Source organism: Acanthochromis polyacanthus, chromosome 7 (genome assembly GCF_021347895.1).
Source record: "Acanthochromis polyacanthus isolate Apoly-LR-REF ecotype Palm Island chromosome 7, KAUST_Apoly_ChrSc, whole genome shotgun sequence".
Classification (NCBI taxonomy): domain Eukaryota; kingdom Metazoa; phylum Chordata; class Actinopteri; family Pomacentridae; genus Acanthochromis; species Acanthochromis polyacanthus.
In genome coordinates, this window is record NC_067119.1 from 7,245,755 (window position 1) to 7,272,361 (window position 26,607).

The 26,607-nt window shown below is 39.9% G+C and overlaps 2 protein-coding genes across 5 annotated transcripts in view; both read right to left on the bottom strand.

Moving 5' to 3' along the window:
• Positions 1-1,268: 1,268 nt before the first annotated feature.
• On the bottom strand, positions 1,269-8,774 carry ctsla (cathepsin La). The gene is made up of 8 exons (XM_022195048.2): positions 8,632-8,774; positions 6,932-7,069; positions 6,717-6,839; positions 6,205-6,357; positions 4,087-4,311; positions 3,179-3,347; positions 2,278-2,395; positions 1,269-1,686 (listed from the first exon to the last, which is right to left on the bottom strand). Exons 2-8 carry the CDS (start codon positions 7,052-7,054, stop codon positions 1,587-1,589), a joined length of 1,011 nt encoding a protein of 336 aa, XP_022050740.1. The 5' UTR covers positions 7,055-7,069; positions 8,632-8,774; the 3' UTR covers positions 1,269-1,586.
• A 7,564-nt stretch (positions 8,775-16,338) lies between these two features.
• Positions 16,339-26,607, bottom strand: part of dapk1 (death-associated protein kinase 1) — a 101,710-nt gene continuing 91,441 nt past the window's right edge. For 3 of the 4 annotated variants that reach the window (XM_022195049.2, XM_022195050.2, XM_051951067.1), the window contains exons 21-26: positions 25,041-25,226; positions 24,723-24,920; positions 22,935-23,073; positions 22,125-22,245; positions 21,677-21,865; positions 16,339-21,193 (exon numbers count right to left, since the gene is read on the bottom strand). In XM_022195049.2, the coding sequence (XP_022050741.1) occupies positions 19,898-21,193; positions 21,677-21,865; positions 22,125-22,245; positions 22,935-23,073; positions 24,723-24,920; positions 25,041-25,226 (2,129 nt within the window). In that variant the 3' untranslated portion in view covers positions 16,339-19,897. The remainder of the gene's footprint in view (positions 21,194-21,676; positions 21,866-22,124; positions 22,246-22,934; positions 23,074-24,722; positions 24,921-25,040; positions 25,227-26,607) is intronic. The other variant, XM_022195051.2, reaches the window with a different exon arrangement.

A 26,607-nucleotide genomic window follows, 5' to 3' on the forward strand; every position in this document is an offset into this window, starting at 1 on the left:
GTCAACAAAAACTAAATCTGCTGCTGGATTCCATTAAAGTCCTAATAAATGATAATAAAGTGTGATACTAAAGGTTTGTGGTGCTAAAAATCTCAACGTAAAGATATCAAGTTTAACATCTGGATGGAGGCTGATAAAAGTTGACCTCCCTTCATTTCTCTGGAGCGACTCCATGGATTTTAGGGATGCTGGTTAAAGACCTGGGGCCTCATTTATAAAACATTGCTACACAGATCTATTGCTCCATATCTCATTTAAAAAGTCTGATGCTGTCCTATGTTTTGATGTTAAGACTTGTATATTGACTAATCAAACAAAATAAATCAATAATTTCATGCATATTGAGCAAAAATGCAGATTACACATTGATTATCTGTAGATTTTAAACATTTTCTTCCATCTTATATACAGTAAATGATGCTTTTTGAATGCAGCTCTATTTAAATCATGTGATAGTTTCTAGTATTTATAGTTCAACTCGTATCTTCAGGACTTCAAGCCTCTGAAGAGACCTTCAGGGTGTTACATACAGATTTATAGAGCCCTAAAGAGGCAACTGTGTCCCAATGAATCAGCACCATTGTTAAACATCAATAATCCTCTGAGATCTCAGTCAGTACCAGATTTCACAGAGCTCAGCTGGTCCTACATGAAGTCATGAGACTCAGTGCCCTACATGTCCAACAAACATGTAGGATTAACTCAGGTATGGAGCCTTGTATGTTAGACTGAGTAACCAATGGTCATTTAGTTGCAAAAGTGACTTCCAGGACAATTAAGTTGAATTTATGGATGTTAAGTGACATTTAAGTGCTTTGTCTTGAAAAGATCCAAGAAAGTCTCATTTTCCTTTAATTATCCAATTTCTTTGAGTCCATTTCCAATATGTAGGTTAACTTTGGCTTCGTTTTGATGGCAAAAAGTGCAATTCTATGTATGAATATCAGTTTAAAGCATGCGTTTGTGAATCTACACTACCCTTAGAAATGTTGAAAAGCTGCTTTTTTCTTCTTGAAGGTAACATCAAGTTAATCAGAAATACAGTCTAGACAGTGTTAATGTGGTAAATAACTGAAGGAATATCCAAATAGGGGTACAGAGGAACATTTCCAGCAACCATCACTCCTGTGTTCTAATGCTACATTGTGTTAGCTAATGGTGCTGAAAGGCTCATTGATGATTAGAAAACTCTGTGAGCGTTGGTCCCACAGAGCTGGAAATCAATCAGGAGACACAACAAAACAATACAAGACTCCAAACACCCAAACTAGTGTTTCACAATTTTAATTGATCACAGTAAAAGTACAAAAAAAACATGTAAGTGTTGCTGTGTCACTTACCAAGTAGCATACACATATTTACAAAGGATAAAACGCTAAGAGTAAAATTTCTCCAGACAAAATAAAGTGGCGTTAAAACCAGCCAAAACAAAATGGCGCCATTTCCCTAAAAATCAGTGTTTCTCCTCGTGAAACATTCGCAGAATCTCCTGCCAACGACCGAAGCCTCGTCCGTCCGTCCGTCCTCTCCAGCCAAACTATTGCAATAAAAACTAACGGTGCCACAGAGTGAAGCCAAAGTGCACTTCAGACCAGAGGGTAGCTGGCCGCCGTCGCGATGCCACAGTGGTTCTTCCTGTCTTTGGCCATCAGGATGTAGCCCTTATCACCCCACTTTTCACTCCAGCTGCAAGAAAACAGACAGGAAAGGACTTTAGTGGACTTGTTTTGCTTGTCTTAATGCAAGAGTTCCACGCTTTACAGACTCTGAAGCCACTGACCCAGTTTCTGCTTTTAATTTAGAGTTCAGCTTAACATCTGTTGAACCACTTTGTCTCATCAGAAAAGTATCTAACAGCCAACGGCACAGTGTTGACTTCAGACTGAAGTTTGTCACGTCTGAGGAGTTTATTAATGCTAACTAGAGCTAAAATAAAGTCTATTTTGATGAGCAGATTTTTGTTAAGTGAATTTTACACATTTAAATCAAAACAATTCTTTATAAATAACCTTTAAACATACATAAAAGAGCAGTGGCAACCGTAGTTCTATGAGCTGGAAATTTAACAAAACAAGCCAGGAAGTTCTGCCTAATTTAAACGGAATTCTGACAACAAACTACCATCTGCTCTGTTCTGTGTTTTGTTCTGAGATGTTCTGTAATGTCCTTTGGGATTATCCATCCATCCATCCATGCATCCATCCATGCATCCATCCATGCATCCATCCATCCTGTGGTTCTGAATGTCAAACAGAGCACCTCTAAGACTCCACTGACCTGTTCTTGACGATCCAGTATTTCTTGCCGTCCACATCTTCTCCCTCGAAGCCGTAGCCGACCACCAGCACGCCGTGGTCCAGCTCCTCACTGCTGCACTCCTTCTCGTAGTAGATTCCTGAAAACGCAGCAAAAAAACCCCAAAACAAAACAAATCAAGTCAGGCACAAGATAGAACAAGGCAGAGCACCTTTAAGATGAATAAAACTGCATTTGGAGTCATTAAATTCCATTTTGCTGCTCTTTTATCTCCAGTTTTGGTCTCTACCAACCCCTTGGAGAAACATTTGACTCGTTTTCTTCTAAATACTTCACTCCGCGTCAACACAGACGAGCATTTTAGCATCATTTCTGAACTAATCTCCATCTATAATATGTAAAGCATGTTAAAATGCAGGATTTAAAGGCCTGACAGCTGTTAGCGTCGACAACAAGGCCAGTAATTCTTTATCTATGTTGAATGAACTGCTGGCAGTCAAAGCTCAGGTCTTGTTTTCTTCCAATTCAGGAGAGATGTGGAATGAGACCAAATCAGAAAACAAGTTTCTGGAGTTTTTAAATGAAAACAGGGTCAGCAACCTTCAATCAGTACTCTAAAGTAGTGAGGACAGCATGTAAGTGAAGCAGAAGTTACGCATTTTAAATTAAAACTCATTAGTGAGGATGTAGCCTGAGAGCTTTAGCATTAAAATCAGTCACCTGCTGCACTGAAACTCAACTGTAAAAGCTCTAAAAGCGAAACAATGAACTGAAACTTTCTACCAAACTCAGTGGGAAGCTGCGGATTGAGGCGATAATTCATCACCATCGATCTGCTTTACTAAACTAAAAAGCAACAGCTGTGAGTTTCTTCTGTTTTCCCCTCCAAGTAAAGTGCATTCTCACAAAATCAAATACTGACCTGACTGGTAGAACTGGAAGGACTCGTGTCCGGCGTCGATAGCGACCGAAACCGGCCCCACGGCGGCGACGGCCTTCATCAGAGCTCGCTCCTTACCGGTGGGGACGTCCACGAACCCGGTGTCGTTGGCCGAGTTGAATTTGGGGTCGTAGTGACACGGCTGGTCATCCTGGAAGACAAGAAGAAGGTTCAGCTCAGAGGCCGCAATATTCTGCTTTTGCTGTTTAAAAAAACTCCACAGAGCAATGAGATCAATGTCGGTCATTTAACCCTCGCGTCGTCCTGAGGGTCAAAAATGACCCGTTTAAAGTTTGGAAACGTGAAAAAAAGAAATGTTAAAAATGTTTAAGAACATTCACATAAAATTCAACCAAAATCCAGCAAAATTTGCTGGATTTTGGTTGAATTTTATGTGAATGTTCTTAAAGAAAATATTAGAAGTTTTACTGATATAAATGTAATCACTTTAGATATTTTTGGAGATTCTTTTGGAAGAGCTTTACTCATTTTTTTGAAAATATTTACAATAATTTTCTTGACAAATTTGGGGGATCTTTTTAAAATAAATCTTTTAAGGGAAACTTAAGGAATTACTGGAATTTCTTCTCGAAGGTTTCGCATTTAAAACAGGGCCTGGAGATGCAAAAAATACAAAATAAATGAATTAAACTTCTTCAGGTGTCATTTAACCGAAATATTCAGCATTTTGGATGTTTCCTGAATGTGTAACCTGGAGATCTGAGCCACTTTTGATCAAAGGTTTCTATTATTTGAACATTTTTAATCAGATTTCAAGCCAGGAAAACAAGTGGCAGACTTATAAACACTCAGTTTCTTACTTAATGAATCCAAAGTTCCCCTAAAACCACCTGTAGGACCATAAACCAGTAGACTGGTGAGCTACGTACCGTTCCCAGGTAGGGGTAGGCGTCCTCAGAGTCCAGGCCCTGGTTGTCCTTGATGTACTGGAAGGCCTGGTCCATCAGGCCGCCGTTGCAGCCCTCGTTGCCTTCGGGTCGGGAGCAGTCCACCAGGTTCTGCTCGCTCAGAGACACCATCTTGCCGGTCTTCCTGAAGTGCTGACCCTCCAGGGCTCCGGTGGTGCTGAAGGCCCAGCAGGAGCCACACTGACCCTGAACAGAGCGGAGGGAGGCGGTGGTTAGGACGGCTGGGACGAGGGGACATCAGCTGGGAACGTTTGTGACAAAGAACAGGGTTTTTTTTCTGGCTGGAGATGAACGAGAGGTGAAGCACTGGATTGGAGGAGTTTCGATTATTTTTGTGCATTTTTTTTTGCCATTTTTGTCTCTTTTTGTGCAGTTTCCAGTCAGAAGACACCTGTTGAATTCACTATAAATCTAAATTAGTTTCTTCTCAAATGTAGTTTAACCCCAAATTATTCATTTTCATGACTAACAGGTTTATTCTTGATGGAGGCGACATAAACAAGAGCTGAAACATGGAATTGAAGGTGTTAATGATGGATTTTGGCTATTTTTATGTATTTATTTGACATTTTTGTCTCTTGTTCATGTCGTTTGCAGCCAGAATAAACCTGCTGGTTGAGGAGAGATTCACTCTGGAACCGGATTTGGTTTGTCTGGTGGTTTCATTTTCACACCAAGTTTCTTCTGACTGGAAGTGACATAAAAAGTGACAAAAGTGTTGAAAGAAATGCAGAAAAATAGTTCAAGCTCATCATTAATTTAATATTTTATCTTGTTTGTGTCATTTCCAGTCAGAAGAAACTTGATAGTCAAATAAAAATTCACTATTTAAAAAAAAAATCTCTGCAACTTTACCAGAATGTTGAGTCAACTTCAATGATTAAACCTTGTAGTTTTTAATCTGCAGTGAATCATTTGTGGGTGTAATCTTATTTTGTGTGATCCAGAAACACTTTAAACAAACTTTCTGATAGTTAACTCTTAAAAAGAAAGGTAATGTTTGCCATTTATTAGTCTTCTGTATCTCAAAACATCATCTGTTATTTAAATAACAGCCCACAATGTGGAAAACTGATCAATTAATAATGAAAATGATTACACTAAAATCACAAAACACTGTATTTAAATCATTAGGAGATGCAGGACATTCTCAGGGTAGATTTGGGTTCTTAAATGCAGATATTTAGAAGTTTCGAGGGCGAGAAAAAGCTTCAGCTGTTTGAGAATCCAGAATAAAACTGATGAAATGTGCTCTGAGCTCCTCCTGTTTTGGTTCACCTTTAAAGAATCTTACATTCAGTATTCTGGAAGCTGCATTTCTCATTTTTTAAATACTTTCCAAATGGAGAGGCATTCTGCTGTCTGTGTAGTAGTATTTAGTTTATTTTTATGCTTAAATACTGATTCTGGTGCCCCGTATTCTTATTTTGCAGAGCAGCTTTTCTTCCAGTAAACAAACTTTTACTGGACTCAATGTACATGACGGCGTTTGCTTCCAGTGAGCCGGTAGGACTGGTTTCAGCTTACGGGGTGTTAATGTATGCCGAGAGGGGCGGAGGGAGCAGCCTGTGGCGTCAGGGTGCAGCAGGCAGATAATCCAAACAACCCCGAGTGGCCATCTTATCTTCCTGCACGAGCAAAACATTTACTTCACCGAGACACGGCCGCCATGTTCTTTAAACAGGCACATCTGTGACGCAAACTACACCACTGTGATTCTGCAGCAGCTGATGTTAGCCTGTGCATTTCCTGTAATGGGATATTAAATTAAAGTGTCTCCATCAGTCGAGGGCCTTTTATCGTAGCAAATAAGCCGCTGAAGTGACTCAGCAAGAACCGCAGGCCGTTAAATAAGCTCACTAATGTTCATTTTTGTAGCTGTAAATGACACCGATTGTGAAATTTAGAAAACAGTTATGCTCATGTAACTATAAGGTATTAGATTATACGACAGACGGGAATGTTTAGTCATCATTTCCGCTTCTCTCCAGCTCTGCCAAACCTCAGCCGCTTCTTAAGAACATGACTACATGGACAACAAGCAGAGCCACACCTCGACGGCCTCGAGCAAATCCTTACCTGGTCCTTAACAGGGGTGACGTAGCCCTTATCCCTCCAGTCCAGAGCGCGGGGAGCCTCCAGGAAGTTGGGCTCCATGAACAGGGATCCCTTCGCCTTCCTCTCAGGTTTGCGCTTGAAGCCGTTCATGAGCTGCCTGAACTCCTCGTGAGTCTGCGGGAAGAAAGACAGAGTGAGAAAATGACGTTTGTGTGCAATTTTTAGCTCATCTAAGCCAATTTTTTAGCTTTTTTCTTGCACTACATGTCACCCCTGGTTGTATTTTATCTTTATTTTTCAGCTTCACATAACCCTACCCTTACAAATGTTATGTTTTTAACATCAAAACACACTCAGATAAATCACCTGTTACTCAATATTGCTTTTCCTTTTCTTAACTGTCACATTTTTTAGGGTACGCCTCTAATCACCGTCATCTTCTTGGTTCTCTGTGGTTTCTCGACCTTTTTAGGAACCCTGATAAGCCGTTCCAGATGAGATACGGTCTGCGGGTGTTGAAATCTCAGCCTTACCATGTCTCCAAAGTGGTTCATGCCCAGGCGGTAGGAGTGTTTGCCCATGGAGTGGTCCAGGTTGTGCAGCTCGATCTTCTTCAGGTTCTTCTCCCAAACCATCCTCCTCCATCCCTCCTCTCTCTGCCAAAAAACAGCAACTTCACAATCAGACTTTCCTGCAGGAGCACAGCAGCTAGATTTAAAGGGAAGATAAGTTAAAAAAAACGCATCACCTCGTGGTATTTTTTACTGTGCCAGCTCTTCCACAGGTCCCAGTGGTCGTCCAGCTGTGGGTCCAGACTGGGGGCCGACAGCGCCGAGCTCAAGCAGACCGCCAACACGACAACAGGCAGCATTGTTGTGGGTTCCTACTGCAGAAGAAACAAGAAGAAGACACGTGAGGGCTCAGATTTCACAGACGGAAGGCGGATAAGTGGCGGAAGAAAGGACGGAACATTATGAATCCACTAAAGGGGAAAAATTAAGGCTCGAAAATAACATGTGAAGCTTAATTTAACATAGAAGAGAGGAAAATGGAGGAAGAAAGCAGTGAGCTTTAAGAATGAACTATGGGGGCAAAATTTAGGCTGTAAAACAACATGTGAGAGTTATAATTCCACAGAAAAAGAGTGGAAAAAGTACAGGAACAAAACTCTAAACACGATTAATCAACAACAGGGGCAAATTTCAGGCTCAAAAACACCAAGTGAGGGTCTGAATTTAACAGAAAAAGAGCTCTAAACATGATTAATCCAATGCAAGGGCAAAATTCAGGCTGTAAAATAACAGGAGGGGCTATAATGTAACAGAAGAAGAGTGGAAAAGAAGAGAACTCTAAACATGATTAATCGACAATGGGGGCAAAGTTCGGCCTCGAAAACAACAAGCCAGGGTTATAAATTCCACAGGAGAACAGTGGAGCATGCAGGAACAAAGCATTGAGCATGATTAATTCACTGTAAGGGCAAAATTCAGGCTTAAAAATAACATTCAGGGCTATAATTTAACAGAATATGGGTTGAAAATGCAGAAAAAGAAGCTCTAAACATGATAAGTCCACTATAGGCTTTCGAAAACAACATGTCAGGGTTTAAATCTCACAGAATAAGCCTGGAAAAATGCAAGAACAGGAGCTCCAAACAGGTTAATCCACTACAGATGCAATATTCAGGTTAGAAACCGTTAATTACATGAATCTGTTTTAGCACACTTTGTTCACTTCCATGTTCTATCCGCATTAAAGCTGCAGCGCATTCCCAACAGTGCAGTCATTTCCCGATACTAAATGGGCCAAAAACACAACATAACCCCCGAAAATCCTCACTTTTAATTCCCCGTTAGCTGTTTGTGACACAATAACGACGCTTTTGGCTATTTTCTGGCCGTTTTCGTGCCGGTTTAAGGAGCGGAAACTTGGCCTGGATCCCAGCAATAAACCGATCCTTGTTTTTGTTCTGGCCTCAGTCACGGGATCCGCTGCTGCTGCTGCTTCGGGATCTCAGCCAAAGGAAAAATCAGGCCGGCATCGAAACTACAACCAGGAAAACGAAAAGAAAACCAAAACTCGAACCGGTAAAGAGGCTGTTTTTCCTCCTCAGCTGATGGAGCTTCGTCCTGTTGGATTTAAACCCAAAACGGGGGGAAAAAAACAAAAATAATGGCTGCTGCTTTAGCAAACAGACGACGACAAAGGCAGCCGAATGAAACAAGATGGCTAAAGACGTCGAATAACAACAAAAAAATATAAAAATACTTGAGTAAAAAGCGCAAAAAGAAGCATTTTCGAAACGAAATCTGGTATGTTGTTTAAGCTAGATACGAAATACACTTAAAAAAAACACAATTAATCCGTATTTTTCGGCTCTATTCGTTGGATTTAGCCTCCAAACTTGATTGTTAAGGCACACAAGTCGAGTAAAATGTCCAAACTTACTGTAAACCTTTTCTTGTTGGAGATGAACGGGCAGAAAACACTGGTCTTCGGCGGAGAAACACAAAGTTTATAAAGGTCTGAATGGCAGCTGAATAACGGCCCACCGAGCGCCCTGATTGGTCCGCCGGTTGTTTGTTGCCGAAGGAGCCCCGCCCAGCCTCTGACGTCACCGCGAAGCATGTGACTTCCAGCCCTCCTATGCAGAGAAGCGCAGTGTGGATTGTTTCGGGTTTAAAGCTTTTTAATCAAAACTGAGCCGTTTGATTTCATCTGATACTGATTAACAATGACCCTCAGTGCTCATGATTAAAGGAGCGGTGAGAAAAAGACGGCTTTTTGGGGAATTAAGCCTTTAGAGGCGCAAACTACAGCCAAAAAAGCACATCTGCACTGCAAAGTGGCAATGAGTAACAGCATTAAGGAAATATGAGTTGGACATTCTTGGAATAGTTCCGGTGGTTTGTTGTTACTGGAAATATGGAGGTGATTTGGCTTCTGCGGTAATGGACTTTGTGGAGAAACAGAAAAGTCCGTTTCTCAGAGTGCAATCCTGGAAGCAGAACTCATATTTTGCTAAAATAATATCACAGAACAGATGTATAATACTCTATTACATTCAGATTAAACATAAAAAGTCAAAATATACCACAAATAGAAGCACTAACGATCCAGAGCAGCCTATTTTCACTGCCGAATAATCTGCTAGTTATTTGACCGATTAATTGATTAGTTCTTTGGTTTACAAAATGTCAGAAAATTGGGGAAAAACAATCAATTAATGCTTAAATGAAGTCCAAAACAAAGTGGTCAGATGTCTTGTTTTGTTCACAACCCAAATATATTCAGTTTACTGACAAAAAGAGGAAAGAAAATGCAAATCCTCACATTTAAGAAGCTGCAAATAGAGGATTTAGACTTTTTCATTGAAAAAATATTGAAAATGCTTATTCAACTATCAAAACAGCTGGCTATTTCAGAATAATGTGTGTTATATTGCTGAATTATAATTACTGATGGGTGGTGAAGCTGATTTTAGTGACTTTATTTGTAGCTGTTTGTAAATTTTCTGTCTGGAAATAGTCAAGTTTTGTTTTAATCCTATAAAAAGGTGTGACTTTCCTACAAAAATCAATACATCATTTATTTATTGATTATACTTTGTATTATCAATCTGATCATGCAAAGTAGCTAAATGTAGTGGAGTAAAATGTACAATATTTGTCTATTTTGTAGTAAAGTCAAAGGATAACGTAGAAGAAATGGAAATTTTGAAGTACAAGTAGCCCAAAGTTGTACTTAAATACGATATTTGAGTAAATGTATTTAGTTACTTTGCATTAATGTAAAAGTGATGGTGAAATTTGAAAAAAATACGTACAAATTAAGTGAATCTTCAGTTCAAACACACACATGAAGGAGCCTCTAGACGTGTAAATAAGCTGATTAAAATCTTACACTCACTGTTTACGTGGAAGCAGATTTCCAGGAGCTGTCAACTGTTTTCTTTGTGTCACCTGGTTTCTGTCTGCATGTAAATGTACCAATTATCTGCACCAACAGCTTAAGTACTGAAAAGTTACACAACAAACAAGATATGCAGGTCGGCCACTTTGAGCTGCTGTTTGTTCCCATTTTCTGTTTTACAGCAGCTTTAACACACAGTAAGAAATAAAGATAAGATGTCTAATGTAATCAGTGATGGAGGGAGCCCATGAATATGCATCACAGCTGGACTTTAAAGAGCAAAAACAGTCTGAGTCAATCAGGATCGATACTCACGTGATTGATAAGACTGAGGAACTCTGATCAGGGCTTGTTGTTGTTCCTGTTATTCCTGTTAATCTGACATCTGAGGGGTAAAATAGACAAATATGAAAACAAAAGACTCCACATAAGTACAATTTCACCTTCTCTATATGTCATTTGTTTTACTTTATTACATTTATTTAACAGCTTTAGATTTTACACACAAATAACAAATAAAACATGATACACTTTTATAACATTTAACCACCTGAAACATTAAAAAAAACAGCTGAAATGAGCCCCTTCTCGACCTGCGGGACCCTTAAGATGTTAATGCATCAGTAATAATAGTCTAATAATGTCAGATATGTAATAAAATAACACTGTAAACTGAGCTTTTTTGGCATTATGATTGAATTTGATCTGAATTTTATATTTATTTTGCAGACTGTCCCTTTATGCGCAGTGCACAGACTAAGTCAGACCTTGACCTCAGTATTTTGACAGTTTTTTACCTCACAGGCCCAGAATGTTCCTATTGCATGAAGCTGAAACCTTATTTCACCTGGTAATAGAAGATTCCTAACTAAGCAGTAGTACATTATTCCTTGCATAAAAAATAACCCAAACCCAAAAAGTTTGATTATTCTAATCTGCAACTTGTCGTTTCTTCTCTTGGTTATTGCACAAATTAAACAAACAAGATGTGACACGTTAGTGAGCCTTAGAGGAGGATTTTGTTGCTATTGTGGGTAGCGAAGCTAGTTTTCCCTTCATTTTCAGTCTTCACGCTATGCCTAAGTTAGCTGGCTGTAGTCTTCGTATTACTTACACAGACAGAATATGATTAATTTTACTGCAATAACCCATTTAGTATCCACCGTATGTGCATTTTTAAAAGCAGGATATGCACTTTATTATTAAACATCGTCATAGCAACAGCAGACACAGTCACCAGTTCATACACCAGACATGATTCATGAAAAGCCATCTGTGTAGTGGCATCATGTTCTGTCACACGCAGGAAGAATGACAGTGCGGTTATGTGACATGGCATCATGCTCGATGTTGGAACTAAAAATATGCATTTCCTTGCATCTGCATCGTCCAGCAGATGTGTGACTGGATGGAGTTGCTCAGAGGAGCGACACATGACAATGATTGACGGGAGCAGCTTCTGTCTGCCGGCCTAAAAATCCATGTCTGGGAGAATCTGAAACAAGATAAGTGCAGTTGATTTGGAGTGAAAATTATCAGCAGGGCTGGTAGAAGTATTTACATAAAAGTTTAGCAGCAAAAATGCACTTAAGTCTTCAGAACAGCCCCCGAAAGAGCGTCATATACCTGTATATGTTGCATTATTAGAGCATTTACTGTTGAAGTTAGAATAGAATCACTTCATTCATCCCCAACGGGAATTCAGTAGAAGTTGTCTATTTAAAACCCAAATTAATAAGCAGTTATATGTGTAAAATTATAATCTGCACATTAATAATGGGAATTATATGAACATAACAGAGTAAAATCAGCAATATTTCGACTGAAATGTGGTGGTGGCATATGCAAATTCGGTTTAGTGCCATTTATTTTATTAGGTCTTTAAATCAACTTTGAAATAAAATTAAGCATGGGATTTACAGTTTGAATGCATGTAGTTCTACTTTAAAATACCCAAGTGATATGAAGTTAACATTAAAATAACACGAATAACAGTCTGTGTTGTCTTAACTTTTAGCTTTTCGTGTACGAAATGACGGCACCAACAGCTAGTTAATTTTAGCAGCAGTGGCTGAAAAAAGAAAGGAAAGTAAACCCACTTGGTTCTTCAATTCAAATGTAGTAAAATCTAATACAAGAAATTCTAACGTTAATGAATCAACATGTTATATTTTGTTAGTTTAAGATGTATAAAAAAATGAAGTGGAGCGGTGACAATCCACCATTTTACAAAGGGTTATATGCTGTAACGTTTCTCAGCTCAGAATTTTCACTTTTACCCTTCAGTTAACAAGCAGAATTTATCAAAATAATTATTGAGTTTCAGAGCAGCTGGAAGGGTCACAAAACTCTCACAATGTTGATAGAATCCCATTAAGGCCATATGCAGCATGTAAAATTAAAACTAAGATGCATTCTTGCAATCAAAGTCACTTCCCCTTCACACTGAGCTGTGCTTTCATGATTCTGTCTTTTATCTTCAGGCTGTTGTTGAAGCCTGCTGGACTACTTTGAGCACCGCAAACACTTCATTTATGAAGTCTCCATTCTTTAGATTATTTTAGGTTATCAGCTGATCAGGTTTTCTCGTCCTGACACGAAGATTAACTGACCTGAAGTGATGAACGTGTCTCCATAAAGGGGTCACTATCACTTCTACCGTGTTGATTTTTTCTTTTTAAATAACTGTGTCAGTTAAGCAGTTTGTTACCAGATAAATCCAGAAGGTATTTGGTTTGATAATGGACTGAAGGTACACAGTAACGTAAACAGTTCAACAAGGCCGTAGTACCCTATTATTTAAGTAAAAGTACAACTATTATGTAAATATCAGTCCTGCAAATTCTACTTGAGTAAAATGTACATAAATATGATCAAGAAAATGCACTTAAAAAGACAAAAAGGCTCTGCCATTACGACAAAAAGCTTGAAAACAGTTATTAAATGGATCTAATGGTGTTTTCTTAACATCTTAAATTCAGTTTGTGAGGCTCAGATACAAATTTATGTTTTAATCTCTACAAGATTAACGGACTTTGGTAGCTGGAGTTAACATAATTTATTTACAACTGCTAATGCTAACACTTGCAACATTAGCACCATGCCCAGCTACAGTAAAACATTAAAATGCTGTGGCAATCTTATATGAAGCTAAGCTAGCTGGCTTGTGCTAGCTATTAGCATGTTAACATTGTGTTTCATACATTAAATATTTACAACCATGGTGTGAACTAAAGTCTAGAATAAGACATTTAGCATCTTAGCATTTAATCATGCTATTGTTAGAATGTAATAATGATAATCTTTCATATGCTAACATGCTAGCTTGCTAAAGTTAGCCTGCTAATATGCTAGCATGCCAGTCTAATAAATTTGCTATTTGTACAGCTTTGTTGCCTTTAAGTAGCAAGAAATGTTTATCTGCACTTTATTACGTGTTTATTTATGAAAGCTAGTATGTTGTTACAGTATTTATCTGAATATATTGACGGTTAACATGTATCATTTAGCATTTGAGCATGTGTTCACCACCGTGTTTGGAAGCTACCTTTTTGTGGAAACATTCATGAAATTTCTTAGCTAGCATGTTAGTATGCCAGTCTGATAAGCTGGTCATTATCATAACAGCTCTGTTGCTAATAAGTAAACAAGTACAGAAGTGTACATTAGCATGCTAACATCATTCTCTCACAAGTAGGATGGTAACATGTGGATGTGACACGCATTATTAGCATTTTAGCATGTAAGCGTGCTACAATGCTAATATCTAACCTGTTAGCAAGCTAAATTTATATTAGCATTCATAAAATGAGTTTGCTAAGATGCTTGTCCAACACTTCTATTTATGTTATGAAGCCTGTATTGTAACAAGGCGATGGAAATTAAGTTTGTTATATGTACTAATTATAGATATTACACTTGAATATGAAACTGAAAATGAGTTGACATATTGCTCACTATAAACATTATTACATTTAAAATAGAGTTCTGAATTTGCTGCTATGATTAACATGGTACATTTAGCATTTTGCTCTGTGATGATTAGAAGTGAAACAGTTAAAAGAACGAAGGTATAATTATATAAAATAATTTGATTAATGTTCAATTTAGAATAAAGAAATGGAGTCTTGTTGACAGAGAAATGTTTCTTAAAGACAGCGATTTCCTGTACTCTGAAGTTGTGTACTTTATGAATAGCTCAATTCTACGTAAAAGGTCAAGTTTACTGGCAAAGAATAGATTGAGACATCGTTTCCTATCACCTCCTGGTATGACAAGTTTCAGCACAGACATGGATGTTGTGTACTTGGAAGTTTCCCATGTAGTTTCTACCACAGCTTATATGAAGCTATGAATCAGATTCATTATTATTAATATTTATGTTCCATTTTACAGATTTGTTGTAACAATCAAGACATAACGTACATTTAAGCAATTCAAATTATGCTCAGAAAGGTAATATGTTCGTTTGTTGCTGCATGTGTGACTAATTCAGACTCATGTAGTCGAACCAACATGCCTTCTGCTCCAATAATCTCCCTCAGTCAGGGACAATATTTCTGGGGGGACACTCAACACCGTCAGCAGTTGGGGGCAAGTAAAGACAAACAGAGGAGCTTGAGGCGGCCGACGGTCATGTGCGTGTGTGGGAGGATGATGACGTTTTGCAGCTGAAGCTCCACAATGAGCCCAGAGGAGTGTAAATAACATCGGGTGCAAACTGGAAGAAAACACGACCCCACAGTCCTGATTTACATCAACTTATCTGGTCTTGGTTTGCTTTCATGAAGGTGTTTTCATCAACAACTTCTGCAGGCACCATGTCACAAACTCTGAGATGTCGTGTCAAATGCAAAGCTAAATCTGCATATAAAAACGTGTTTTAAAAATGGTTTTTTTTTGTGATTTTTGCCCATATTCTATTTAATTTGTGTGTGAACTTTGTTGTAAACGTCATAATTTTGATGAATCTTGGCATGAAAAATAGAAAATATTAAACAAGAAGAAATATTTAAGAATTTGGCCAATTTGTTTGCATTTGAGATAAAAGCCTAAGACATTTTGCAATAATTCCAATATGAAAATACACAAAAAAAATGCAAGAAGTGATTTTATGCGCTTTTTTGATCAGAAATACAGCTTAACAAGTAACTAAATATGAGAACCACAACCTTTGATATTATTTCATACAAATAATTTCGTATTTCTTAAATTAAGTCCAAGCTCAATGTGAATTAAATTACATTTTATGACTTAAATGATCATTTTCCTCTTGTTTTTTTATTGTCAGTTTACCTCTGTGTTGCAATATAGCCGCATTCATTTATACACAGTAATCATATCTAACAGCACATATAGTGTCTTTTACACTTCATACATCAGTGTTTATTGACAACATAACCTTCCACCTGTAAATCCTATTTATTATAATACGGGCATACCTGCTGTGTATTTTTCATATATAACAGACATTCTTGCATTTATACACAATCCTACTGGTCGATTACTTACTCAGAACATTAGTTTATCTCCGCATGTCTCGATATTCTTGTTGTATCGTTGATAAATGACAGCAAAGGAGAATCTAATCTTGACTTCTACTGTAGAGCTGCTTCATGAGCTCGTGTTACAAAAAATCTAAACCACATTTACCCAAATATATTTGATAGCAAAAGCAGGATGTGTTTTCATTTCCTCTCCTCTGTTGCATTCTCATCTAAGAGAAACTTTCAAAAATGAGCAAAAATCTTCCCAAAAAAAAATCCCCAAATATTAAAGTATTACATATTTATCAGTAAAACTTCTAATATTATCTTTAAAAAATATTAACACCCCAACAAAAAAAAATCATGGTTAATTTTTGGTGAATGCTCTTAAAAATATTTTAACATTTCTTTTTTTTCCACCAAGAAAAGTTCAAAAATTTCCCTCAAAATGTTGAAAATGTGGACATCAGAAGTTTCACTGTGAAAATAGATATTTTTTCTCCCACATTTCAAACTTTAAAACAGGTCAAATTTGACCCGCAGGACACACAAGGGTTATACGCAAAAAAGTCATATTGGGAATTTTTTTTAGAACAGATATTGTAAAGACAGTTCAAATTTTAGAGGGACTTGGTCATTTTTTTGGTCAGACAAAAACAAAAACATGCATTTCTGCTGTTCCAACAAGCCCGCGTTCCCTCACATGTGGAAAACTGGAAGTCAGCTGCACATCTTCAATTAGACGGAGACGGTGGCGTTAAGTAAAGAATTTATTATAAAATGTATTACACTATAAAGTGCAGAAGTACTAAGAACATGGCATTCCAAGACATGCTAAAAGAATGGAACATAAATAGCGACAAAAAGACTTGTGCAATGCGGCGAGGGGGAAATTCACTCCAAAGTAAAAACTCCTCGTCTTTACCTCACCTTCAGATCCACCGTTTTGGTTGGACTCTCTTCGGAGGGAAATGGAGACAGAGTTGATAATATTATTCTCAGCTTTTACAAAATAATGTGCCTGAAACAAGAGAAACAGACATGATATTCAGCTCCCTTTGTGACACTTCTCAGCTTGTAATCTGTACAAGGCGATAATAATATGAGAGGAGTGCGTTTTAGGCACACGACATTGGCAATGAGAATACACGACTTCAATGAAAGCAAGAAAAAAACCATTAAATTCAGTTTGGGACGTTTCATTTCATGGTGTTTTTGTACAGCTCTCACCTCCACATACCTTGTTGTGAAATACATTCATTTTGCCTGAACATGTCTGGGCAAAAAAAACCCAAACAAACTGAGCATGAAGTCGTGAAAACAGGCCTCGAGTATTTACATCACAGCTGCAGGTTGCTGTGTCGATTGGCAAGTTCAGGCCGAGACGAAAATAGTGAGAGAAGTACAGCATTGGAAACAGATGGTAACACTGGAGGAAGTGAAGCAGACAGCGAATACTGCACTCTGGCACGGAGCTCATCTTCTGAAAAAAAAAGGCCTTTTGCATCCATAAAATCTAACTTTTATTATATTATGAATCTTCCCAACATCAACACGTAGATGCACTGAAAGGTTTCTCTGGTTCCAAGTGAAGGGCACAAACATTAGAAAACACCAGCGTACACAAAAAGTGAAAATGCTTCTTCTGGGACATTTCTGTCATCAGCAGCCTTTGGCCTTTATTTTTCTCCCATAAATCAGCTAACAATACTAAGTTGATGCCGTCTCTTCCCTGCTTTTCGCTGAGCTGCAGCTTCAGGTTATAAAAAGACAAAGTGAAAGGAGATGTGAAGCCACGCGTGGCCGGCCAACACTGACAGCGATACCGAGAGGAGCTCAGATTTAGCTTGACGGAGGTGGCGTCGATGCCACTGTGCAAAGAATCTGACACTATGGACGGTAAGTTGATTGTTGTCGCCCCCGCGTTGGTTCGCTGTCGAGGAAGCCTTAAAGATGTGCCAGGACGGTTTACTGTAACGAGCTGGGTACATCTCAGCTTAGTGGAAAGGTTAGAAATGAACCCAATTACAAAAATCACCTTTCTAAATATTACTTTTATAGCATTTTGGTGGCATTTTCTGATCAAAGTTGATAGTTTGGGTTCTCAGTTGGACCCTGGAGCTCTGCAGCGTTAAACTCCACCCTGTCTGCCACCATGATTTCTAACATTAGTGCTTTCTGCAGATATTTGTCCCCCACTGCAGCAAAGACTCTTTAATAAGACACTATAGAAAAAAACTCTCCTTCTTCTGTAAAAATGGCTACAGTTCCCTTTGCGTGAATGGAAATAGATGAAGTGAAAACATTTATAGAGACGCATTAGTTTACAGGCCCCACAGTTTCCTCATAATTATATACCAGAACATTTAGAAAGTGTTTAATCTATTGACTGTATATAAAGATGGACGGAATGGCTGTAAACACGTTTCTGTCTGCTGTAAAGTCGGACATTTTAGCGTAAGAGGCCACAACAGAACGGTCCGATTGCACCCGCTATCATCCCACTGTAACACTAAGGCTTATTTTTATGGAAGTCATCGCTGGTGCCCCTTCTTTTGGTGTAACATTTAAAAGCAGCGAGGCGAGCGCTGTCAGTAAAATTCACCTGCTCTGATCTAAAACTTTGTATTTTCAGCATTCAGGTAGCTGCTCAGAGGTTGCTGCAGTTGTTTGAAGGTAATTTTGAATGCAGATAGTGAAAGGGGAGGAGAAATCCACGTGAAATGTCCCAACAGTCAACATCCGATGTGTCAGACGAATGGAGATCGACTCCTATTTAGAATCAGCCTGTTGTAGTGTAGTAAGTTGAGGATGACAGTAAATGTCCGAGCAGACTTATGACTGAGAACTACTAAAACAGTCCTGATTAAATATTGTAATGTAACGCATTATTCCTCTATAAGATGCTTTGATTTTTAAAAGTTTGAGATGTGACAGTAACGGAGGAAAATTTCATTTCATTTGCTAGGAAATCCTCACATATAATGACCAAACTACAGACATTTTTTAAGACATTTGAGCATAAAAATGTCCGTCCAAACTGACGATGCTTGTTTGCTACAAGACAAAGACACTGTAGAGATAACAAATGAGAATTTAGTCTCTTTTTGAGAAAATGAACTGAAAGGTTTAAGACTGTAACAGGCCAGAGAGACATTAGTGAAAATGGAGAAAACCAGAAAACTTTAGGGTCCGACTCGAGACAGAAGCTGGATTAGTTTGACGTTACGGAGTTTGATAAACAGCCAACTTTAAAGGAAATTATAAGGAACTTCTGGGACCTGTAAATTAAGAATTAACCCAAAAATTGATGCACAAAATATTTTAGTTGCTCTGTTATTTGGATGGATGAAGGAATTCAAGATTAGCTTCAAAAACCTTCGAGTGCACCAGTTAAACATGAATGAAATGTTTTCCCTTTGACCTACAGACCTCATCGACTCACAGTCTGTTTTCTAATAAACATGCAGCTCTGTTTGTTTAGGGGAAAGTGAAATACAGTTTTTAAAAATCTTACGACATGAATAAAGAGTTCATTTTTCCTGTGTAAAATGTAAAATGGCCTTTTCCTTTCTCTTGACAGCTGCCTGCTCTTAAACCTGTTTTAAAAATTGATTTTACTATTAGTGTGAACAAGGCACAGGTCTTCAAATGTTTGGAAAGAACTATCGTTTTCATAATAACAAGACTGTTTGTGCTCTTTAGGGAGGTAGAAGGCCACGAAGGCACTCTGAAAAAATGCTGTTAATTTATTAAACGCTAAGCTGAGCGGCCAAATGTGAGTAGAACAGAAGCGAGGAGCGAGATGGAGTTAAATGGAACCGATGGATGGAGCCAGTAAAGACGGCCGCCTCCTACATGTACAGTTACCCACAGAGTCCTCAGTGTGGTAAATGAGGGTGGAGGTCCAAACGTGAGGCTGCCGTCTTCTCAGCCATCCCTTCATGTGCAGATTGTTTAAATTTGCTTTTTCCTAACTGTTAGCTGTAGGTGTGAGTGTTCATTAGAGTCGGAGGGATTATTAATAAGCAGCACAACGAGATTTAGGAGCACAATTAAAACACAGGATTCCTCTTTGGAGCTCAGGACGTTCAGTTCTTTCACAACATTCATAGTGGAGGGAAGGGTGGGCTGTACAGGTGTGGAGAGCACAAACACAACATCTGGTTCATACGCCAACATGATGGAGCGATTAAAGAGCGAGCAGCTGGACTCTGGAACGATTGCACTTCTTTCACACACAAGTTTGTGTCCAGTTTTGAGGGAAAATGTCACATCAGATGAAGTATCTGACGTTTGGCGGGCACAGGGCCTCCTCAGCGGGATACGACGGAGCTGATGGAGTTGTATGATGTGCCGCCGTTGCAGGTGGGCGGGTATCCATTGGCGGCTCCTCCCAGCGCCTCCATGTTGACCCTAAACACAGGAGACGCTTTGAGGAGGAAGTCCGCTGCGTCTCGGCGGCCCAGCTCCCTCAGCTTGGCCATCAGAATGCCGACTGTGCTGTCCGCTCGGCCGCTCCACTCCTGCAGCAGCGCCGCCGTCGGGCTGGGCTGCAGCACGGCCTGCTGGGAGTCCGGGTCCGAGTCCAGCTCAGGGGCGCCGTTTGGAGTCCCGTTGCTGTGTTTGGCCACCAGGTCGGTGAGGCCGAGGTTCATGGCCAGCAGGCACCAGTCTTTCCCCAGAGCGTCGGGGGGGTCCAACATGCGGCAGAGCTTCCTGCGGGCCAGCAGGGGGACATCTGAGATGTGGACGTCCGTTCCCAGAATCCCCTGCTGGTAAACCTCAGCGCAGCCAAAGGACAGGATGCTGCTGAAGCTCTCCCGGTAGCCGCCCATGGTGTTGGTGAGCGAGGTTTCCCGTTGGACTTGAGCTCGAAAGAAATCTTTGGGTTGGTAGATCATGATGGGGGCGTGATGTTCCCGCAGCTGCTGAGGGCTCAGGTAGTATTTGGCGGTGAGCTGTCCGGGCAGCGTGGAGGCCAGCAGGTTCTCTGTTATACTACAGATGGTGTCCAGCAGGGTGTAGCACTTGGCCCGCTCCGAGTCGTGTCCGCGGACCTGGATCTCCACGCCCTGGCCGTGGTTCACCAGCAGGACCATGGCCTCCACTCCTGCCTGGCTCACTTTGGCTCCGTTGGTCCACAGGTGAATGTCTCCATCAACGTCGTCGCTGCCCTCCTCCTCGGGCTTCTGCTGGTGGCTCCAGCGACACAGATTCACCTGAAGCTTGTGGAAGAGGCCACAGGGGAAGGGGGTGAGGTGCTCGGCGGGGACGAGTCGGACGCCTCCGTAGAGCAGCGACTCCTCCTCCTCCTCTTCGGTCCAGGAGCGGTGGAGGCCGTTGGTTTTGATGAGGGCGGGAACGTCCACCATGGAGGGGTTGGTGGCGTCGCGGGCGCAGACGTCCATGGCGTCCAGGATCTGCAGCAGCTCGTCCACGTCGCTTTCAGGAGCCAGAGCCTGAACCTCCTCCAGCCTGTAGCGCCCCCTGTAGTGGTGGATGGCCTTGGGCGTCTCCACAGAGAGCAGCTTGCCGAGGATGTTGCTGCAGAGCCAGCGGGGCTCCAGAAGAACGACGTCCTGAACCGTCTCACTCTGCATGATGTTGATCTGAGGAAGGAAGAAGGAACCGAGGGAAGAGGGAAGGAAAGAAGGAGAATGATGAGGAACAAGTACATAGAGAACAAAGAGGGAGAAAAATTTGCACTGAAAAATAAACGTGAGAAGAAGAATCAGAAATGTGACGTGAAAATAAATCAAACATGTTAAAAAAAAGAGAGAAATAAGATCCCCCTTAAAGGAAACAGTAAGTGGAAGAAAAGACTGTCGGCCAGAGAGACCAATGTGCTTCAAAACTGCAACCAGATAAAGAAACTTTTGGTTCCTCATTGGCTTCCTGAGCTGAGTCTTTGGGTAAACAGAACAACTGCTGCAGAGCTATTTCAAGTAATTATTCACAGATGAGCACGTTTTGTGTATTAATGAACCGACAGTGACCCCTGGTGGAGGTCTGATGAACTGACATTCAGCTGGTAAAGATGAAAATTCAGCAGAGAAACACCAAACGGCTCCTGTTGGTGAACTAACACTCACCTCCCCCATGCTGTGCAGCTGCAGGGCCAGTGATCGGAGGTGATCCTGGCTGACCAGAGGGTTGAGGTGCTCCTGGACGTCGCTGACAAACTGCTGCCATGATGTGAGCTGGTTCGGTCCGCTCAGCTTCCTCCAGGCCGGCAGGGTGGCCAGCAAGCGCTCCGACAGCAGCGTCATTGGACTACACCTCTGCAAAGAGAAGAAATAAGTCGCTGTAAAAATTCTGTGTTGTCCGCATAAAAACAACGGACATCGCAAGCTTTAATAGATTTTAGTGAACATTAGTTCATATTTTACACTTAAACTCTAACCCATGAAACAAATCTAAATGTGATTATTTGCATTTTTTTGGTCTATGACTGGGAGGGGGAAAAAAGTCAGCGCTTTGAAGCAGACAGTAAAACCAGGATGTGACACATTTGGGACCAAAGCAGGTTTCAGAGCTCACAGAGATGATGTTGCTGCGAAGCTCCTGCAGGTGACTCCTCAGCAGCTTCATGTCTTTGGAGTTCGAGGCTCCGGCGTCCATCACAAACAGTTTGTCGCTGATCTGCAGGTCGTTCCCAAACCTGAAATAAGGAAGCGCCCCCTAATTACAATCATCGAGCATCGAGATATATGCACACATGTTTCAGCCACCGAGAAGTTGCTGAAGAATAATGAAGCGCTCCACCTGACTATTTTCATGCAGATGTTTGACGTATAACTAGTAATGAGAAAATGACTTGATTGTTAATATAATCAAATAAATTTTCCATTGATGTCTCTATTGTGGTTTTATGCGTCACACTCTGGACTTTTGCAGTAGTGATTTGGGAAAACGAGTAGCTTTACCTGCTATAAAACCCAAACAGACAAAGCGAAGAGTTCATTACTTGTTTTTTTTTTTTTTAACTACTTGCTAAAATGACAGTTGGAACTACTTTCTCTGTTTCCGGTGTGTTGCAGACAGCCAAGTTGCCACAATGTTAACCTACAAAACCACAGTTCAATGGAGGCCAGAGGGTGTTACGTAGCAGTTTGCCTTTTCATTCATACAGTGTTTGCTCAGTTCAGTCAGCAGCTTGGTGGGAGCACATTAACCTGTTGGAGAAAGCTTCTGATACTCATATCATCTAAGACAATAAAAAATAACCAGGTGAGATGAATGCTTGATAAAAGATGAATTGTTGTTAAAGCCTAATGAGATTCAGAATGGAGGCAGACATCAGAGCTCAGCCCTCATCTCCACCTCTTGTGCTCTGGTTTGAGTCCTGACCTGTTCCTGACTTCTTTGAGCAGAGCCCTCTCCTTGTCGTAGCTGAACTCTCCAGAAAAAGCTCTGGGGACGTCGGCGAGGTCAGCATGCGTCGCCACCAGGACGACCACGAGAGGCTGCTGGATCCGACCTCCAAACGCTGGAGAGATACAAAAAACCCCCGACATATGCAACTGTTAAATGTTTTTATACATTTTGTTGCAACCTAAAAACAATATGACAACAAAAACACAAAATGTAAGAGGTGACTGCTGATTTCTGATGTTTAGCATTTAATCGATTTATTAATTAGTTGTCCAATATTACACTGCTCGACAATTAGCTACGTAATCTGCTAATCCATTTGAGCAATCACAGTGTAAATTCTCCAATTACAGTTTATTAATGTGGATATTTTGTGATTTCGTTCCTCCTCATAGATAGAAAAATTGATTTCTTTGCCTTTGTGAACAAAAAAAAACATTTCAAGACGTCATTGTGGACTTTGGAAAACACTGATAAACGTTTTTCACCATTTTAAATAGACCAAAGAACTAACTGATCAATCCAGTAAATAATCAGCATACTAACAGCAAATCAGTGGAAAAAATCATTAGCTGCAGCCCTACATATCTCTGTTGTTGGGAATGTCCAATAAAGAGAAAGCTGTGGACAGATTCAAAACAAAACTTCATGTCTCGACACACACAAAACAAGTCAAAGTTATTCTTTGGTGAAAATCCTTTGATCTTTACTGATGATAAATGGTAAATGGTTGTATTTATATAGTGCTTTTATCCAAAGCGCTTTACATGATACGTCACATTCACCCATTCACACACACATTCACACACTGATGGCGGGAGCTGCCATGCAAGGCGCTAACCACGACCCATCAGGAGCAATTAGGGGTTAGGTATCTTGCTCAGGGACACCTCGACATGAGCTCAGCGGGCCGGGGATGATCTTATAAAGACTCAGGTGTTATGTCAGTAACACTGCAGTGAAAAACCCTCAAACTATTCAAAAATGTCAGATTCTTACAAACTAAGACAACAGAAACCATCTCAAGCCTATTGACGAGCCATTTTTGACATTAATGTAACGAATCAGCAGGTTTCTCTCCCTAAAGGCCCCTTTTTCCTGTAAATAAATCTGACAATATTCAGAATTAGAAACACTGTAATAAGGTATGCAGGGAAGTTGCTTGTAAACAGCTGCTTAAATATGGGAAAGCTGTAAAAATGTACAAGAAATACTGGAGTCTTGTAGTTGACATCACACACGATTACCAGGATGGAAGGATGTAAACAACAACAGCAAGCGAACAGAAATGCTTCCCAACAGGGCGGCTCTAAATCCTCGTCACCACATATTTTAGGATGACAGAACATATTGCTACACTACTGTTCAAAAGTTTGGGGTCACTTAGAAATGTCATTATTTTAAAAAAAAAAGTTCTTTTCAATGGAGATAACATTAAATGAATCAGAAATCCAGTCCATACATTATTAATGTGGTAAATGACTATTCTAGCTGTAAACAGCTGATTTTTAATGGAACATCTCCATAGGGGTACAGAGGAACATTTCCAGCAACCATCACTCCTGTGTTCTAATGCTACATTGTGTTAGCTAATGGTGTTGGAAGGCTAATTGATGATTAGAAAATTCAATTCAATTCAACTTTATTTATATACATTATGTATATATATAGTTTATGGAAAACATGAAATTGTCTGGATGACCCCAAACTTTTGAACAGTAGTGTAAGTTCATGTCGTTTCAGTAACGACAGGCGTCTCCTCACCGATGTTGTCCTGTGGCAGAGTGAGAGCTTTGAGCAGGTTCAGCCAGTAGGTGATGTGACTCAGCTGGGTCTCATACGGCTCCTCCAGGCTGAACAGAACCAGGTGGATCGCAGTGACATCGTTCGCCGCAAAGTAGTCGTAGGAGCAATAATAGACCGGATTCCCCGAAAACTCCCACACACTGAAATCACCCACACCTACGGAGAGGGAAATACATGAGCGGCATCACAATTTATTTGGAAACTACAAGGCTAACCATGAATGTTCACACTTTAAAATTCTGTTTAACTGCTTAACGTTCAGGTCTAAACTCTCACCGTGGATGTTGGCGTGCTGGATGTCGATGGCCTTGGTGGCCTGTTCGTCGGCGGTGGACAGAGCATTGGTGACCGGAGAGAAAACCTCCAGGACTCCTTTGGTCAGGCTGGGCTCGAACATCATGCTGCGACTCCTCACGCTCACGTTCTCACAGCCTGGATACAGGTTGGAAATGCTCACTGACACTAAACAGATGAAAGGAACAGATGGAACCAGTTAATTACGTCCACAGCTGGATTAGACTTAGTTAACTTTCCATCTATTGTCAAAACAAAAAACAAAAAACTTGCAACGGAAGCAGCGAATCCAATGCATCACGTTTAAAACTCTTTCAGTGAATTGTTTTTTCAATGGATAGATTTTGTGTTTCATTGCCTGAATTCTCTTATCTTCTTACAATATTTCTAATCTGTGAAATAATACCTGGTGGTTTCTATCATAAAAACTATTTTTCTAAAAGCCAAAAGGAGTCTGTGCTTCATTTTCAATCAATTTTCTACTGATCTACTGATATTAAACACTTGGGCAGCACCAACAAAAGACTAATTCAATGTAAGATTAAGATAAATCAGAGTTTAGTAAATATGTGAATCTAGATTAAAAATTAAGTTGTGCTCAAAAACTAATCTAGACTTAGTAAATCCAAGTTTATTTATTTAAAACAACATTATTAAACAGTGTAATCAATATAGAGATGCTTGCTTACACAAATTAAAGGAAATTATTGAGTAAATAAAAATTTAAATTTAGAATAAAAACTTAACTGAGGATTGAAAAGAAATTAAAATTCAACCTGTTTTAATTTTGGGACAGTTTTAAAATGTGGCGCAACATATTTTAAAATTAAACAGCCATTTATTAAGGTTTAAAAATCAATCCTTTGTGGTGAAACCCAGCATTAGAGGATATTCCGCTGGTGATGTGAACAAAAAGCCAACTGAGGCCCAGTCTTCATAATACTCAGTCCAGTTCAGCCTATTCCTCGACAACACGTTTTCACCCACAGTCTTCACCAATAACGTCACACTTTCGAACACATGGGGGCGCTATTTCACTGCAGATAAATCCACTGTGCAGACTTAACATCTGATTTCTTTGACATGCTGCAGGACCACACCTACACTTTGTTTTTGTGGTCTTGAATCACAGTCAAAACTGCCTTTTTTCTCCTCTGGTAGGTCTGAAAAATGTGTTTTGTTCCACATTGCCTCACTGTTGCATAATCAGGGCTGTAACGAACAAAAAGAACACATGAAGTCTGATTCTAATAAAACTGTTTAGTGTGAATGCATCTTGTGACAAAACAGCTACGAATGTATACTGAAGTAAAGTATGCAACATTAATTTTAAATAATCTTCAACAGTGTAACAGCAAAAATGAAACGCTCTGTTCTGCTGTTTAGCTAAAGTAAAATAAAACTAATTTTGTTTAAGTCTTGTGATCTGTGTGAAATCACTGTAAAACATCTGTTTCAAATGACTAGCAGGGCTAATAGTAGGGCCGTTCACTTGTTGCTTGGAAATATCTTATTATTAAACACTCCAGTGCATGAAAAACTGACTTAT